Here is a 19,126-nt window from a genome sequence, read left to right on the forward strand (position 1 = left end):
CTAGGATTCGAAAAAGGGTCTTTCGGGGCCAAAACCCAAGCTCACTCCAACAAAATATGCTAATGCCTCCCCAAAGACGTCCTAACAAGCCCTCTCGTCTGCCCCGCTGCACAGGAATGCCCAACTGTATGATCAATCGAGGCACCGGGTGCCAAACTGCCAACAGCCTAAACCCATGAGCAGTCAGAGCGTCATGTTGTCCTGAGGCCCTGACTCACCAGTGAGGACTGCTCCAAGGGTGAGGAACGCACACAGGAAGATGTTCCCAGGCCTGGTTCCATAGTTGTCGATGATCTGGCCCTGGGAGATGGTGAAGATGATCCCAAATACCTGCAAAGGCACAGAGAAGACTGGAAACAAGGGGCCAGCCAACCAGCCCACGGGGGAGCTGAGCCGCCATAACGTAGTGTCTGCACCGGACAAGCCCAGCAGGGAACAAAGAGCCAGGGCTCTGGGGCCACCACGAAATGAGAGGCCTACCTGGGCAGACACGTTGAGGAGGCCAGACGACATGCCTTCTGATTCTGGGTATGTCAGCTCCACAGCAAACTCAAATCCCAGCGGGAGGTAGCCAGTCATAAAGAAGCTGAAGCCCAGATCACAGAAACAAGGTGATGGAGAACTTCCGGAACGAGGAGAAAAGGGAGCCTACCTCCTGCCCTACAACTCCTTTTCCTAGTCTCTTTCTCCCCATCAAGACATGCCTTGAAAATCAGGCCATCCCCTACGCAGCCATTACACACACACACACACACACACACACACACACACACACACGTACTGCCCACAGGAAAATAAGTGGGAGGTGAAGCTGAGTAGAGACCCCTGTGGAAGAGGTACCCTTTCCTACACTTTCTCATACATCAAGTCTAGAAAATTCCAGCTCTCATCTCTTACACCTGCACCACACTTCCTGCTGCTTTCACATCCGCTATCTCTCTCATTCTTTCCAACAACTCCACAAGGCAGGTCACTCATCTTAAATTACAGATGAAGAAACTGAGTCTCAGAGTGATTAAGGGAGGTGCCTGTGGTCTAATAGATAGTCAACAGCAAAACTGAGATCAGGACCCACACTTTCTGATTCCCAGCCCTGTGTACTTTCTCTGAGCCCATGTTGTCCCAAGCAGGGCTAATAAAGACTCCACATATTTCCTAGCCTCCCGGAGATCTGTGAAGGACACAGTCCATCCCAACAGCATGGATGGGCCTGGAAGTCCCAGGTGGGCTTTCAAAGTGTTACAAGTGAACATGACCTCTGGCCACCATTTCCACATTTCAGGAGGTCAGTGAGAAGGCAGCAGAGGGATACCTATTGCTTCCTAGGATGTTGGCAGCTCAGGAACCATGGGTGGAGCGTTCCAGTTAAGCAGGTTAGAGGTGAAACTTACCCCATTGCACCAGCCGTGATGAACACTACCCACAGGTGTCCCAGGTTCAAGGTCAACGTGTAAACCACCATGCCCACCAGAGTCATGATATAGACCACCAAAGTCGTCTCCCTACAAGCAGAGGCAACGAAGTTGAGTCATATCCTGCGGACTTTAACAGGATCTTTCCCTCCCTCTCTCCCTCCCTTCCTTGCATTCCTTCCTTCCTTCCCTCCCTCCTTCCTTCCTCTCTCTCTCCTTCCGTCCCACCTTCTATCTATTGGGCACGTGCTGCGTGCCAAGCCCACTTCTGTGAGCTATTTGCTCTCATAGAATTTTCTGTCCATGAGGTTGATGGACATCGGACCAATGATCACACTGTGGTCAGAGCTACAAAGGGTAAGACCAGGACAGTATGAAGTCATCTTGCGGTACGTGTGTTCTCCTGCAAAACCCTCTCAACAAGATCGCGCTGCACCTGGACTTGTCACGTCCTACCCACAAGCAACAAGGCATAACCCTTGCCTCTCCTCCTCCCCCACTGAAAAAACAAACGGGACACACAACAACTGTGGTCAGGCGGCAGTGGCATGCAGACGACCCCAGAAGCCCGTTCTGCTTGTCTGCTTTGGCCCCAGACCCCAGGACAATGCTGGGCAGAGCCGTGGCTGTGAGAGTCTCTGTCATCGTTGAATTCTTCCTGTTGCCACCTGCACACGTCCAGCACCGTTTTTCCTGCTAAATCTGAACTACTCTGCTCCTGACCGTGGCAACTAAGAGAGAACATTCTCCAGCCCTGAACTAAGTCCTTGACTCCAAAGCCGAGGTGAGAAAGCTCCGCCCACGCCCAGTTGCATTTCCCCTTGTTGGTCCCTCAGAAGGACCCTCAGCAACATGCTGGTTTCTGTTTCTGGCTCACCCTACTTGTGCCCCTCCCCACACCTCTCCCCCCATGTTGCCCACTCAGGACTCTGCTGCGGCCCTGACTCCTGCACTGGGACCTGCATCCCTCTCTGTCCTACTGACTGAGGGCAGGGACTCTGTACATCCTTCTGCGCTCTGGCCACGAACGTGGGAACTCAGACTATGAAAGCTCAAAGCCCTCACTCATCTCTGCTGAAGCCAGAAACACAGAGGGGTTGCCAGCAGGTGTGTACTGTGGTTATGTGAAACTAACACTGCATTTACTGGATGCCAGGGAGTCTGCTAAGTGCTTTACACGCGTTTATTATTTCATTCAACCCTTACAAAAGCCATGCAAGAAAAGTATGACTAATTTAAGAAAACTGCAAGCATCTTTTCTAATCACAAAACTATGAGATCAGAAATCAACTACAAAAACTGTCAAAAACACAAACACGCGGAGGCTAAAGTTATCTACTAAACAACCATCAGGTCACCGAAGAAATCAAAGAAGAAATTTTTAAAACACCTGGAGACAAATTAACAAAAAACACAACAATATAAAATATATGGGACACGCTTCCGGGCACCGAGCGAGCGGCGGCGAGGCGGCGTGAGCCGACCCCGCTTCCTTCTCGCCGCCGCCGTTCTCGGGCGGGCGCGCGCGCTCCGCGATGGCCCCGGCCGAGCGGGGATGAGCCCGCCGCCCGCCTGCCCACAGCCCACAGCCCCTCCGGCCCAGCCATGGCGAAGCAGTACGATGTGCTGTTCCAGCTGCTAATGGTCGGGGACTCTGGGGTAGGCAAGACCTGCCTGCTGCGCGGCTTCACCGACAAAGAGTTCCACTCCTCGCACATCTGCACCATCGGTGCCGACTTTAAGATAAAGACCATAGAGGTAGATGGCATCAAAGTGCGGATACAGATTTGGGACACAGCAGGGCAGGAGAGATAGCAGACCATCACAAAGCAGTACTATCGACGGGCCCAGGGAATATTTTTAGTCTGCGACATTAGCAGTGAGCACTCTTGCCAGCACATCATGAAGTGGGTCAGTGATGTGGATGAGTATGAACCAGAAGGTGTCCAGAAGACCCTTAGAGGGAATAAGGCTGATGAGCAGAAACGGCAGGTGGGAAGCGAGCAAGGGCAGCGGCTGGCCGAAGAGTACGGCATGGACTTCTATGAAGCAAGCGCTGCACCAGCCTCCACATTAAAGAGTCCTTCACGCGCCTGACGGAGCTGGTGCCGCAGGCCCACAGGAAAGAGCTGGAAGGTCTGCGGACAGCCGCCAACGATGAGTTGGCCTTGGCAGAGCTGGAGGAGGATGAGGGCAAACCCGAGGGCCCGGAGAACTCTTCGAAAACCTGCTGGTGCTGAGCATCTTGCGTGGAGCGCCCCCACCCAGCACAGTCCCCTCTCCCCGCAGGAGGGCTGCGGGCACAGAAGGAAAGCCCAAACTGGTGGTCCCCATGCCTGGGGCTGTCCTACCACCCCCCCACACCCCGTCCCCAGCTTCCGCTGCACTTGGCTGCCTGCCCTCCTGCCTCTTGGGGGAACTGAGCTTCAGAGAAGAAAAAAAATGATGAGGGGTGGCCGGGATAAGAAGTAACCTCCATTCTCTACCTGCCCTGCAGCACGTACTCTATCTCCCTGCCCCCGGCTCCCGAATGTAAAGATGTGGACCAAGGCCTGAGGGCACTGCAGGGGCAAGGAGAGCCCTGGGGCCAACCACACACTCCAGGAAGGGGAGTGTTTGGAAATGAAGGGCCAGCTCCTATATACCAGGTTAAGAGCCGGGACAGCAGTTTGCAAACCAGGGGGGAATTCAGCAGCAGCAGGGATTCCTGGGCCCCATCGTCCTTTTCTTTTCTTTTTTTTTAACATCTTTATTGGAGTATAATTGCTTTACCATGGTGTGTTAGTTTCTGCTTTATAACAAAGTGAATCAGCTATACATATACATATATCCCCATTATCTCTTCCCTCTTGCGTCTCCTCCCTCCCACCCCTCTAGGTTTTCACAAAGCACTGAGCTGATCTCCCTGTGCTATGCGGCTGCTTCCCACTAGCTATCTACCTTACGTTTGGTAGTGTATATGTGTCCATGCCACTCTCTCACTTTGTCCCAGCTTCCCCTTCCCCTTCCCCATGTCCTCAAGTCCATTCTCTAGTAGGTCTGCGTCTTTATTCCCATCCTGCCCCTAGGTTCTTCATGACCATCTTTTTTTTTTTTTTTTTAGATTCCATATATATGTGTTAGCATACAGTATTTGTTTTTTTCTTTCTGACTTACTTCACTCTGTATGACAGACTCTAGGTCCATCCACCTCACTACAAACAACTCAATTTTGTTTCTTTTTATGGCTGAGTAATATTCCATTGTATATATGTGCCACATCTTCTTTATCCATTCATCTGTCGGTGGACACTTAGGTTGCTTTCATGTCCTGGCTATTGTAAATAGAGCTACAATGGACATAGTGGTACATGAGTCTTTTTGAATTATGGTTTTCTCAGGGTATATGCCCAGTAGTGGGATTGCTGGGTTGGATGGTAGTTCTAGTACAGCTAATCAATGAATTTGGTAAAGTAGCAGGATACAAAATTAATGCACATAAGTCTCTTGCAGACCTATACACTAATGATGAAAAATCTGAAAGAGAAATTAAGGAAACACTCCCACTTACCACAGCACCAAAAAGAATAAAATACCTAGGAATAAACCTACCTAGGGAGACAAAAGACCTGTATGCAGAAAACTATACGACACTGATGAAAGAAATTAAAGATGATACAAACAGACGGAGAGATATACCATGTTCTTGGATTGGAAGAATCCACATTGTGAAAATGACTCTACTACCCAAAGCCATCTACAGATTCAACGCAATCCCTACCAAACTACCACTGGCATTTTTCACAGAACTAGAACAAAAAATTTCACAATTTGTATGGAAACACAAAAGACCCCGAATAGCCAAAGCAATCTTCCATTTCTTATGTAAGAAGGGCACTTCCCCACCGCCTCGGCAGGTGAGAGGTGACAGAACCATGCTGGTGGTCTTTCACCAAGCCCAGCCTCCCGCTCTCAAGGCTTTCCCGAGACCCAGAGTTTGTGGGAGAAGGGCAGGGGACTCACGGGCAGAAAGCAGGCGAGCCCTGGGTAGGAACGCTTGTGCTGTTCCCTTCAGCCTTCAAGACCAAGCGCTCAGCTTGTTCCTCAGCTCCTGAGTCAGAGGCCTGAGGGTTTGCCAACTGCACTGTGGCTACAGGTGGAGGGAAGCGGACTCCCTCCTCCAGGGCCCTTTGTTTCAGGAAGAAGTTTCTTTAACCCCATATGGTCCAAGAGTCGTTTGCAGGAGGCCCTTTAAGGAGGGAACAAGTCAGTTACCAGCCCTAGTAGGGTTCCTCCCCACCTTCCCAAGATGGGAGAAGCCTAGGGAGGAGGATCAGTCTTAAGCTGCGTTGCATGGCTGGCGCTGGAGCGAAAACAAAACTGGGCATCGAACATTCACTAATTAAAGACTAAAATCCAGGACACACACATGTGAAGGATTAAGAGCCCCACTTCCTTACTCCTCTGAAAAAAAGCGTGGGGGATGAAATCACCAAACCTTTTCTTCTGACTCTTATCAAATCAGGAGAGAGCAGGAGAGGGTAGCTCAGGATGAAGGACTGGGGGATGAGTTATCATAGTTGAAGGAAAAGGAAGGCAGGAATAGTTATAAATCATCAGCTAATGAGAAATGTAAAGAGCTGACTCTTTAGGACGAAGTCACGACCAGAGCTGAGGATGTTTCCTTGAGGACTAACTCCTCAGGTGTTAAAACATGCAGCATCACTCTGGGGTAGGGAGGTCAGCAGTGCCAACCCTCAGTGTGCCCTCAGCCAGGGACTCGAGGGAGTGGAAGTTATACTGGCCATTGGCTCCAACCTGTGGTCAGTGTCAGTGCTTTCCCTGAAGATCTGGCCGAGCACCATTGCCTTTCTCTCCTAGCCCCCTCGGGGAAGAGGGACTATATTTTTACTGTACCCTACGGGTTCTGGAAGGGAACACTTGGGGTTAGGATTCTATGGCCTGAGAAGCCCCATCCATAACGGCCACAGCTGGGGAGAAGTATGGGGCAGAAGAGGGGGTGGGATTTTAGGGTGCAGCTATGCTCATGAGGTACCAGAGTCAGCCTCTCACCCCTAAACTTCTCCAGTCCCGGAGGTAGCCTGGGACCTGGCCTTAGACTGTTGAGCAGGTGCACCTGCCTGTTGACTCCTCACCACCTTTGCACCTGTTGTCTTGAGACTCGGCACAGCCCCAGGCACTCCACCTGCTCCTGAGCCCCACCATCTCCCTGTGAACTTTGTGTGCTGTGTCTTGGGTCCAGGATATGAATTGTGAGCAGGGTTCATCTATTTTAAACACAGATGTTTACAAAATAAAGAATATTTCAAGTCAAAATAATTAATTAATTAATTAATTAAATATATGGGACACAGGAAAAGCAGTTCTAAGAAGCAAGTTTATAGTGACACAAGCCTGTCTCAGGAAACAAACAAAAAAAAATCTCAAATAAACAACGTAATCCAAGGCAATCAGCAGATTCAATGCAATTCCTATCAAAACACTAATGAAATTTTTCACAGAATTAGAACAAATAATTCTAAAATTTGTATGGAAATACAAAAGACCCCAAATAGCCAAAACAATCTTGAGGAAGTAGAACAAAACTAGAGGTTTCAGTTTGCCCAGATTTCAAACTATACTATAAAGCTATAGTAATCAAAACAGTATGGTACTGGCACAAAACAGACACACAGATCAATGGAACTGAATAGCGATTCAAAAATGAACCCACATTTATGTGAGCAATTAACCTACGACAAAGGAGGCAAGAACATACAATGGGGAAAAGACAGACTCTTCAATAAATGGTGTTGGGAAAACTGGATGGCTATACACAAAAGAATCAAACTCAACTACTCTCTCACACCATGCAGAAAAATAAAGTCAAAATGGATTAGACTTAAATTTAATTTAAGACCTGAAACCACAAAAATTCTAGAAGAAAATATAGGCAGTATACTGTTTGACATCAGTCTTAGTAATTTTTTTTTGATATATCTCCTCAGGCAAGGGAAACAGAAGCAAAAAACAAACAAATGGGACTACATCAAACTAAAAAGCTTTTGCACAGCAAAGGAAACTATCAACAAAATTAAAAGGCCAGCTACTGAATGGGAGAAGACATATCTGATAAGGGGTTAATATCCAAGATATACAAAGAACTAATACAACTCAACATCAAAAAACAAACAACCCAATTAAAAAGGGGGCAGAGGATCTGGATAGACATTTTCCCAAAGAAGACATACAGATGGCCAACAAGTACATGAAAAAGGGAACCCTCGTGAACTGCTGGTGGGAATATAAATTGGTGCAGCCACTATGGTAAACAGTACGACGATTCCTCAGAAAAATTTTAAAATAGAACACCCAGATGATCCAGCAGTTTCACTCCTGAGCATTTATCCCAAGAAAATGAAAACACTAATTCAAAAAGATATACGTACTACCCCTATATTCACTGTAGCATTATGTACAATAGCCAAGATATGGGAGCAACCTAAGTGCCCATCAACAGACAAATGGATAAAGAAGATGTGGGTACATATACATATATTTCAGCCATAAAAAAGAATGAAATCTTGCCATTTGCAACGACATGTATGGACCTAGATGATATTGTGCTAAGTGAAATAACTTAGACAGAGAAAGACAAATACTATATAATATCATTTATATGTGGAATCTAAAAAGCAAAACAAATGAACAAACAAAACAGAAACAGAGTTACAGAGAACAAACAGATGGTTGCCAGAGGGGAGGGAATGGGGGAGAGGAAAGAAACAGGTGAGAGAGATCAAGAGGTACAAACTTTCAGTTAGAAAATAAATGAGTCAAAGGAATGAAATGTATGGTGTGGGGAATACAGTCAATAACTACGTAACCTCCTTGTATGGTGACAGATGCAAGTCAGATTTATCTTGGGGATCGTTTTGAAATGTATAGAAACATCAAATCTCTATGTTGTGTATAGGAACTAACATAGTGTAGTAGGTCAATAATACTTCAAACACAAACAAGCATGCAAACTCATAGAAAAAGAGACCAGATTTGTGGTTACCAGAGGTGGGGATAGGGTAGGGGGAGGGAGAATTGGACGAAAGCAGTCAAAATGTACAAACTTCCAGTTATAAGATAAGTAAGTACTAGGGATGTAATGTACAATACGATAAATATAATGAACACTGCTGTGTGTTATACACGCAAGTTGCTGAGATTAAATCCTAAGGGTCCTCATTATGAAAATTTTTTCTATTTCTTTAACTTCGTATCTATATATGATGATGGATGTTCACTAAACTTATCGCGACCATCATTTCATGCTGTATGTAAATCAAATCATTATGCTGTACACCTCAAACTCATACAATGCTGTATGTCAATTATAGCTCAACAAAACTGGTAGGAAAAAAAGAGATGTATGACTCTCCCTAATATGACACATGAGGAAACTGAGCTCAGACCAGTCAAGTTACTTGTCCAAAGTCACCTGCCCAGGAAGTGCACAGCTAAGATTCGAATCCAGAGGTGGGATTTGAAACCTGTGCTCCCTCTACTCCCACACACAGGAATACTAACACAGGATGGGGCTGCATCTGTGGGAAAGACCAACAGCCTCTGAAGGACGCCCTTCCCTCCTGGGTCCTCAAAGCAGCTGCTGAGGGCAGAGGAGCTTCATCCCTCCTCCCCCTGCTCCCCACATCCAGTCCCTCCCCCTCTGCAGAACCCAATTCCATGGACACCCATCTCCCTCACTGACCCCACAAGCTCATCTTTCCCATATTCGTTTACATATAGCTTCTTCTTAAACCACTAGCCTGTCTACAAAACTGTAGTCTCAGCCAGAGATAAAGGGACCTGACCATCCAATTTCCAGCCTCCAAACCAAACAGGACAAATCTGGGAGGCTCAGGGAAAAGGGAACTGGCACCAAAGTGACCAGATGACAGAGCTCTCTTGCCCTTTCTCTGCCTACGTAGTAGAGCAGGGAGAAGACTGTCCCATGCTGACTGCAGGATGCAGACATCGTGTGACACTAGGAACTGGTGGCAGCAGGATTCTGCAGTGTCCTCCCCAGCCCTTTCACTGTATTTTCACCATATTTTCTAGTTCACCTGAATCATCTGGTTGCCCACATCCCCGCCCAGGCAACATTCCAATCTCTCCCTTCTCCTGCCACACAGCAAGCCCAGAAAAGGGGACGCTGCTGTATCCTGGTTCGGGAGTGGCGTCCTCACTACCCAAAGCAAACAACTGACATATGGCAAAGACAAGGCAGCAGCCCAGCTTCACCAGCAGTAATTAAGCCCAGCTGGGCTCCTCGTCGTGTCCAGCCAGGCAGCCACATCCCCAGGGTTGGCCTTTGACAAAGGCAGACAGAGAGAGCCCTGGTCTGACCAGAGCCTCACAGAAGCGGATCTGTGTGGCAGAGAACAGGTCTGCCACTGTCTGTTGCCTCCAGACACTGGGAACTTTGGAGGCTTTGACAAAGCAGCCCAGAATGTTGATCTGCCCCAGAGCAGGACAACCCTGGCCTGGCAGCTGCCCTACTGGCCAGCACTAATTGAGTGCCCAGTGCATGCGGAGCACAGGAAAGACACAAGTTGGGCCTCTGTTTCCAGAGCATTTTCCCCATGGCTGGCTACTGAATTGAGGCATCCGGGTTGATTTTTTTTTTTTTTAACATCTTTATTGGCGTATAATCGCTTTACAATCGTGTGCTAGTTTCTGCTTTATAACAAAGTGAATCAGTTATACATATACATATGTTCCCATATCTCTTCCCTCTTGCGTCTCCCTCCCTCCCACCCTCCCTATCCCACCCCTCTAGGTGGTCACAAACCACCGAGCTGATCTCCCTGTGCTATGCGGCTGCTTCCCACTAGCTATCTATTTTATGTTTGGTAGAGTATATATGTCCATGCCACTCTCTCACTTTGTCACAGCTTACCCTTCCCCCTCCCCATATCCTCAGGTCCATTCTCTAGTAGGTCTGTGTCTTTATTCCCGTCTTACCCCTAGGTTCTTCATGACCTTTTTTTTTTCCCTTAGATTCCATATATATGTGTTAGCATACGGTATTTGTTTTTCTCTTTCTGACTTACTTCACTCTGTATGACTGACTCTAGGTCCACCCACCTTACTACAAATATCTAAATTTCGTTTCTTTTTATGGCTGAGTAATATTCCATTGTATATATGTGCCATATCTTCTTCATTCATTCATCTGTTGATGGACACTTAGGTTGCTTCCATGTCCGGGCTATTGTAAATAGAGCTGCAATGAACACTTTGGTACATGACTGTTTTTGAATTATGGTTTTCTCAGGGTGTATGCCCAGTAGTGGGATTGCTGGGTCGTATGGTAGTTCTATTTTTAGTTTTTTTTATAAACGCAGATTCCCCTACTGAATTGGCATCCATGAGGGTAGGGCCCAGGAATCTGTATTTTTAGTAAGCGTCCTGGATTAGCCTGACATCCACTAAAATCTTCGTGGCTCTTAGGAATGCACTGGGCAATCAGGACTAAAGCATGTCGTAATACTTACCAATGAAGTGGAAGCAATTGCAAGATGACACACTGTAAATTGTTGGAAGCACAGAGCACCTTGGTTAACCCCATGCGGTCCACGAGGGAGCTATGGGAACAGGGCAGAGGAACCACCTCCTCGTCCCCACTCCGTGGAGTTTCCACAAACTGTCCGACTGTTGATGCTTTTCCACATTTATTTTCTCCTTCCTCTGCTTCTTCCGCAAGCTACTTGGGGGATGGAACTCTGACAGGCCTCATGTCCCCTATCTCTAATCTTCCTATGATCCCCACAGGGCAGGCATTGCTTCCCTCATTTTATAAATGGGGAAACTGAGGCTCAGAGAAGATATATTTGAACTCCCCGCTTGACCACTCAGACCCCCAGCTGCCACACCCACATCTTTGGAGCCATGTTGCTAATGAATATGTCATTTCAAGACAGGGGTCCCCGATTCAGTCCAAGAGGAAGAGTCACTTACTTGTAGGTTTTGGTCCTATCCAGCCAGAGGCCTGAGATCATAGCCCCAAGCATTCCTGCAATGACGATGGTCAGGCCGATTCTTCCAGCATTCAGTTCTTCGCCCTGGGGAAACCACAGCCCCAGTGACTGCTCAGTGATGGGACAAGATATCTGACAGGGCGCAGTCAGCAGAAGGCAAAGGGGCAAAGGCAAGTAACTCCGGCTTCATTAGAGCCAATTCTCAGAAAGTATCAGGACAAAATGGCCTGTAAGAAGCTGCCAGTGGAGAGAGAATCCTAGAATAATTGCTCCTCCCAACATAATATAACCCTGGATGTGTGTGCATGATACTGGATGCTGGGGTGAACCAAATTCTGTCCTTAGAAACCACTTTTAGATGGATTTTTAAAAATGTAATCCTTATAGCAAACCTTTACCATTATTCCCATTTCACAGATGGAAAAACTGAATTATGTATATTGAAACATTCCATACTTAGGTTTTTTCAGTTATCACTGTTGAAGAGATAGGAAGATAATAATTATATATTTTTGAGCGTTTATTCAAAGCCAGACACCATGCTGATGATTTTATATCATCATCTCATTTAATTCTCCTAATTCCCCACCAGAAGGTTAATCAATATTCTCCATTTTACAGATGAAGACACTGAGGCACAGTGAAAATAACCTACTAGCCCAAGGTCATGAGGCCTTTATTAAGAGCAGAGGCAGGATTTGAACTCAGACCTGTCAACCTCCAACACTGGAACGCTCAGCCACAGTGGCTCACCCCTCCCACAAGCGTGAGAGCCTTAACCTTTCAAAAGAGGGCTGGACCCGGGATCCCGACTCCTGGTTACTCAATGTTCCATTCCCAGTATCCAGCCCTCGCTGGTTCTGGAAACATTTAAAACATGCTTTCTGCTGGGTAAATAAAACGTTAAAATTAAACCTTGCCCACATTTCACAACTTAATTTATTTCATATGTGATTCTACTGTATATATGTTTACCTACTGTGTTGCCAGGCACCATGCTATGCGCTTTACATATATAAACCTTATTATTTACTTTCTAACCCTAAAATCAATCTTTCAGTAAGTAATTAGGCTTCCTTTACAGAAAAGAGAATGAGAGCTCAAAGACACTAACCAGCTTATTACACAGCTGAGGGCCACCGGAGCTGGGGCTGAGACCCAGGGCCGCCTCCCTCCAAATCTCAGGAGCACACACCGTACCACGCTGCCACCCCAGCTCCTGCCCAGACAGACTAGAAACCTCCTTCTCTCAGGGCCCAGCAAGCTGAGGGAACACCCTTACCGGGTAGTGCAAGATCACCATGCGATTCAGCAGAGTGGACAAGGCATAAAAAGCACCAGCATTCAGACCTGAAGGAGGGAGGGAGAAACACAGCATTAGGGTCATTCTCCTGTTGGGGTCATTGCTGGCTTCTCCCCACAGTGGTGAGGGAGGTCAGAAATCCTCATCCTTGTTGCCACTGGAGGTAATGTTTCAAAGAAGAAATACTCCAAAACAACCAAAGCTAACCATTTGAACCTCTTCTTAGCCACACACCACTGCCCTCTCATCCCTTTATCCCTGTCCTGGAAACACAGGCTCCAGAAAGTATTACTCCCAGGTCAGAGCCATCTACATTCCTCTTAAGCGCTGACCTGACCTAAGGGGCCAGCAGAAGTACTGGACCCCTTCCACCTCCTCCTGATGACCTGTCCCCCCTCACCAGAATGCTCCAGACCTCTGACCCCTGACAACACTCCCTCTGCAGGTAGATTCTCACCTCTTTCCACATCCCTCCAACTTTTTTCTCAGATTCAACATCACACAAAATCTTATATTCAAAACCATAAAAGACCCTAAAGAGCATTTAGTTGACTCTCCTAATTTATCGATTCATCCAAGAAACAAATGGAGCACCTAGCATATACTGTAAGAATCTGTGTCCTTAGAAGATGAGGTTGTTTGTCAAAAGCCGTACAGTGACTTAGTGACTAAGATGAGACTGAAACTGATCCAGAGGAGAAGGGCCTTCTGCCTTCCCTTCATAATGATGGTGGTGATGGTGGTGATGTTGGTGGTGATGGTGCTGGTGGTAGTGGTGCTGGTGGTGGTGATGGTGCTGGTGGTAGTGGTGATGGTGGTGATGATGGTGATGGTGGTGATGATGGTAGTGATGGTGGTAGTGGTGATGGTGGTAGTGATGGTGGTAGTGGTGATGGTGGTGGTGATGGTGCTGGTGGTAGTGGTGATGGTGGTGATGATGGTGATGGTGGTAGTGGTGATGGTGGTGATGATGGTAGTGATGGTGGTAGTGGTGATGATGGTGATGGTGGCAGTAGCATACACTCATGTACTAGGCACCTTACAATCTAAACACCTTACGATCCTCATAACAATCCTAGAAAGTACCTAATATTCTCATTCCCATTTTGCAGGTAAGAAAAATGCACACAGATTTTAAAAACAAATACAGAGGTCACTCTGGAAGGCCCACCAGGAGTCTTTTTAATTTTAACTAATTTTGAGGCTCACACAACTACCACTGGCACACCTGGCATTAGGTCCACTTAGCAGCATGTAAGAGAGGACACAGTTCATAGACAGGGCAGCCGCAGGAGCTCCTCTTCACTGGAGCCAGTCCACAGAACCCCAGTCCACAGAGCCATTCAGAAGCTATTCTCTTTTGCCCCCGAGGTGACAGCTCAGTGCAGAGAAAGGTGGGCATGGCACCCAACCCTGGCTTAACCCCTCCCAGGAGCCACTATTGCTGACTCATCCACAGGCATAGCTACCAGGATCTCCATAAAGGACAGGCCAGTGGAAAGGGTCACTGTGCTCAGAGAAGCACAAAGAATGGTTTCCCAACAGGGGTAAGAAGATCACCCAGTCCACCTGCAGTCATTTATATCACAATAGGTCTTTCTTATCAGAAGCAATGTTGCCTAAATGCAGTTGACTTACTCCCTTTGTCAGGTTCCCAGGGGAATGAGATACAAAGTTAAGTGAAGGTCAAATTCTCCTGCAAAATGGGGAAGGGAGTTTGGTTTGCCCTTCCCACCATCACACGGGTAGTAAGAGGCAGGGTTCGATTCAAACCCAGACTATGGACTCCAGGTCCTCCATCTTAAACCGTTGATTTCATATCCTTACAGATTTGATCCTCAGTGATTTCCCCAGCTCAGGTTACTGGCAATTTCGTGCCCCAGCCTCTCCCAGCAGGTCACCTCAGGGATGCAACAAGGTTGAGCTCAATGCCACCTGCTGAGGGGCACAGGGCCAACAGTCAGTCGGCAAACCCAGAAGTGTGACCAGATGTGACTGCAACTGCCACACTCATGGTCAGGAGGACTCTGAGACTCTCGGCAACTTCTCACCCAACAAGCATACCGGCCGCACCTTCATACCACACATCCAGCCACTTGGAAATTCCATTCCTGGGTCAAGAGAGCCCACAAGGAGTCACATTCCTGAACTGCGGGCGGGTGTGGGGAAGAAGCGTGCAGGGAGGAGGATGAACTCAGCCCCCTTCCTGCCCCTCAGCCCAACAGGGCCAGGGGCCAGGGCATACACGAGGCCAAGCTCAGCTTGTGCCCACCTGGAATGAACAAGGAGGGCAGAATCCTCAGGAAACTGCGAAATTATCCAGGAGGACTGGGCGAAAAAACACCCCACGTCAAACACCAGCACTTTCCTGACCCTGAAAAATGTGGAGAGAAACAGTCCTGATCAGGCTAACCCAGGCTATTGAGGCTGAGCAGCTCTGAGGCTTAAAGGTTTAGAGAAATCACTTCCAGATCAGCCTCCCTGGCAGCTTGTTAGAAATGCAAATCCTGACCCCACCCAGACCTCCTGCTGTAGACACTGGGAGTGGGGCTCCTCAGGCAATGTGTTTGAACAAGCCCTCCAGGTAATTCTGATAAGGCTCAAAGTTTGAGACCTACTGGCTCTGCTAGACTAGTTTGGTTTACCAATCACCATCCCCTGCTCCCAGCCAGACAGGAGACGGAATCAGGGCTAAGGTAGGGAGGATGTGGAGGGGGCAGGGGTTCATCCTGGAAGGCTACCATTCTTTCCAATTCTTTCTACAGTCCAACCTTAAAGGAATTAGAAATTCTGACTCTCTCTCTTGAATCTAGATGTCCCTCCCATATTGCCAAAGGTTGCCAGACACAGTTAAATGGCACAAGTCCACTCCACTGCCCAAACCAAAGGGTCCAGTGTCCACACTGAAGGGCAGGAATGACATGTGTGCTCTGCCCTGTGCATAAGTACCTCTTACAGGAATGCAGGTGACTGTGTTATATTCGGGTGTGATTATCCCCAACAAGGGAAGCCTGCCAGGTGAGGAAATGTGATGGCCCCTGAAAGGCCTGGTCACCCCTGATATCAGCCACCTGGGAGAAGTGCAGGTCACTGAGGGGGTGAGCTTTAGGAAGGCACAAGGGACTGACTTGTCATCACTCTGAGTTTCTCTCCTGTGTCAAGACTAAGTTTTTTCAAAGGGTGGTGGCATTTAGAAACCACTGGCATTAGAAAGCCTCAGAGTCTAAAAATGCAGATTCCTGGGCCGCACCCTGGACCAACTCAATCTGATTCCCCTGGATTGGGGCTAGGAATCCGCATTCTAACAACAACACAACAAAAGCCCTTGGCATTTCTTAAACTTGGGGATAAATGGCCTTGGGCATAGGAAGATCACAGACCAGGCCCAGGCCCTCAGAGGCTGGGGTTAACATGGAGGCAGCTGGGATGGGAAGGGGCTTCAGGAGAATCACCCATAGCACACCTACTCTAGAGGTTCTCAACCCTGCTGCGAACCAGAATCTCCAGGAATGCTTGTGAAAAGCAGATTCCCAGGCCCGGACCAGACTATCTGAATTTGACTTTCCAGAAGAGAGGCAGGAATCGAGGCACACACCACCCAGCACCCCAGGGGACTCTATCATCAGGCCAGCGTGGGAAACGCTGATCCCAGATCCCATCTCTGGGTTCTGGTTACTCTGTGTTCATTTCCCTTTTGTCCTTCCTGAACTTGTAGAAAACCCTCTTTTTAAAGGGCCAGCCTGACCTCGGCAAAAGCTCCAGGGAATCCCAGAAGGACCTTACACCCACCCTGAAGCCAGCATCTTGAAGGGGCACAAAGCCCCTGCCCAGGCCCAGGTCGGGCGGTGTAAAGCCCTTGAGAGCCCCAAGGAAAGGTGTCCTCAGGACACATGTTGAGGCTCTGAATTCAGACGCCCAACACTACACAGATTCTTCAGAAGCAGAGCTGGAGGCAAGGCTGGGGGATGACAGGGAAGAGCAATCCCTTGGAGGACACTGTCCAGAAGAGGAGCCTTTCACCAGTCTGTTTACCAGGGCAGTCGTGAGCCATCAATGCAAAGACGTTAGGGAAGCCATGTGAAAGCAAGGCCTGGAGATCCGAGGGGGAGCCAAAGAAAGGTTCTTACTTCACCTCACCCCACCCCACGCCCACGGCTGACGCTCACCACAAGACCTGCCCAGCCCCAGGCTCTGGTGGACCCATGGGGAATCAGCTTCCAGCCCTGTGTCTTCCTGCGGTGACAGGGAGGGTATTTTGCTAGAGGAGGTGGTAGTTTCTCATTCCTGTGATATTTCAGCAACATCAAGCACAAACCCAGCCTCTGCACCTCCTTCTCTCTAAACTGGGCTGCTAGATTTAGTAAAAAGCAAAAACAGCACACCCAATTAAATTTGAATTTCAGCGTAAGAATGCTTCAAATAGTTGTGGGACATGTTTATACTAAAAAAGAATTTGTTGTGGATCTGAAATTCCAACTTAGCCGGATGGCCCTTAATTTTTGTCTGAAACCTACCTCTAAGAGTGTGGCCAGAAGCCCGTGGGGAAAAGGCAGCCGCACTGGAATTCCTCCAAAGCCTTTACTGTACCACCGCACCTTAGCTCGGGGCAGCTGACTCAGCCGCTTGGAGAAGCACTTGGAAAGTCACTACCAGTACAATACTGGACAACCCACCAGATTTTGCCTGGGTTGTCCAGGCAAAATACTGGACAACCCACGAGAGCTACTCCCTACGTGTCGAAATCTACCTCATTCAAAAAACAAAAAGACTGTAGGAAATGGTCAAGTTTCCCAACACAACAGCATTATGGCTGCACGCAGTGTTTTGATTCACAATTACTTTAAAAGCTTTCATTTCCATCCAGGGAACTCCAGTGGGAAGCAAATGTTATTACTCTTTTCTGAGGGGTGGTTCTTAGAGAGACACACGATGAGCACAGGATGGGTGAAGGTGGTACACTCAGTAATTAGCAGAGCTGACACTAAAACTTAGACCTTATATTCCTTACGTACCAACTCTGAACTCACTGGTCCCCCAGCCAAGGCTCTTACTCCAAAACATGTCCACCCAAATCCAGAAAATACATCCATGAAACACTATCAACTGCTTGATTCCCAACTACATGCTCTTAAGTGTTTATAATTCAGAGGAAAATAGGAACATCATATGTACTATGTAATGTACATATGCACTATATGGTTATATGTGTGTATATATAAACTGTGAACCATTTCCCTCTTCAAAGCTCAACCTGAAACTGCATGGAAGGTGGGAGGCATTCTGGGAGGTCTCAAAGGACTTAGTTGAATTTATAGAGGGTTTTTTTGATTGTGTGTGGATTTTTAATCTGGAGCAAAGATAGTGGGAGAAGAAAGCAGGGATTCTCAGGTGGATTGAGTGCCTTTACATGACCTGTAACCCTCAGAGAGATGCACTACGGATGAAACCTCACCATCCCCAAGTCCCAAAGATGGCCGGTCAGTGTAGGTAGGTCCTGCTTCTAAACCCCAGAACTACAGACCCTCATCTCAGAAGAAAGGCCATTGGTCTGAGGACTGAATCTGAGGAAGGACATACACCACTTCCAACCCCTGCTAGACAGACCCAGAGGCTACTCAGTTGAGTGAGGTTGAAAACAGACCCCTGGCTCTGTCTCCAAGAGGCTCCTTTCTGCACAGGAAGGCAAAATGGTGTGGTGGTTAGGAAGACAGGCTTTGATCTCAGACAGACAGAAGTTTATATCTGAGCTCTATTGCTTGCTAGCTGTCTAATTACGGACGAGGAGCTCAATCAGAGCCTCAGTTTTTTTAGGTATAAAATGGAGCAGTTGAACACCTAATTCATGGGTTTCTTTTGAAGATTAAATGAGATAATGCATGCACTTCACATGGTGCCTGACACACAGTAAAGGCTCAATAACACGTTTTCCCAAATCTGTGATTCAGCCTAAGAATCATTTCCTTGTAGGCAAAGATCCCTGTCACCAAGTCCAACTCTCTACCACAAAAATAAGGCTTGTGGTTCTCTGACTATAATGAAGTGTGTACAAACAACCAGATTAGTTTAACTCCTCACTGGGATCACCTCAGGCCTTTGAGAAGAATGTTAATAAATTCTATCTACACACAACATAGTCAAATGCTTCCAGAGGCGCAGAAGTGGACTGTTTTTCTGAGGGCAATTTACTTCCACCTGTTTCTCTCTCCTCTGCTTCTGGGACTCCTGTTAGGCATGTGTTGGTGTGCTTGCTGGTTGCCCACAGGTCTACGAGGATCTGCTCATTTTTCTTCTTTCTTTTTTCTTTCTGTTCCCCAGACAGGATAATTGCATTTGACCTATCTTCAAGTTAACTGATTCTTTTTTCTGCCAGCTCAAATCTAGTGTTGAGCCTTCTAGTG

At 47.6% G+C, this 19,126-nt stretch overlaps 1 protein-coding gene and 1 pseudogene across 1 annotated transcript in view; one reads left to right on the forward strand and one right to left on the reverse strand.

The window, feature by feature from the left end:
* The window catches only part of FLVCR2 (FLVCR choline and putative heme transporter 2), a 64,537-nt gene that overhangs the window by 8,650 nt on the left and 36,761 nt on the right, over positions 1 to 19,126 (reverse strand). The window contains exons 4-8 of the mRNA XM_033850816.2: positions 12,708 to 12,775; positions 11,406 to 11,509; positions 1,392 to 1,502; positions 481 to 586; positions 219 to 330 (exon numbers count right to left, since the gene is read on the reverse strand). Coding sequence (XP_033706707.1) covers positions 219 to 330; positions 481 to 586; positions 1,392 to 1,502; positions 11,406 to 11,509; positions 12,708 to 12,775 — 501 coding nt within the window. The remainder of the gene's footprint in view (positions 1 to 218; positions 331 to 480; positions 587 to 1,391; positions 1,503 to 11,405; positions 11,510 to 12,707; positions 12,776 to 19,126) is intronic.
* On the forward strand, positions 3,018 to 3,760 carry LOC101325094 (ras-related protein Rab-15 pseudogene; annotated as a pseudogene).

This window comes from Tursiops truncatus, chromosome 2 (assembly GCF_011762595.2).
Source record: "Tursiops truncatus isolate mTurTru1 chromosome 2, mTurTru1.mat.Y, whole genome shotgun sequence".
NCBI classification, from domain to species: Eukaryota; Metazoa; Chordata; class Mammalia; order Artiodactyla; family Delphinidae; genus Tursiops; species Tursiops truncatus.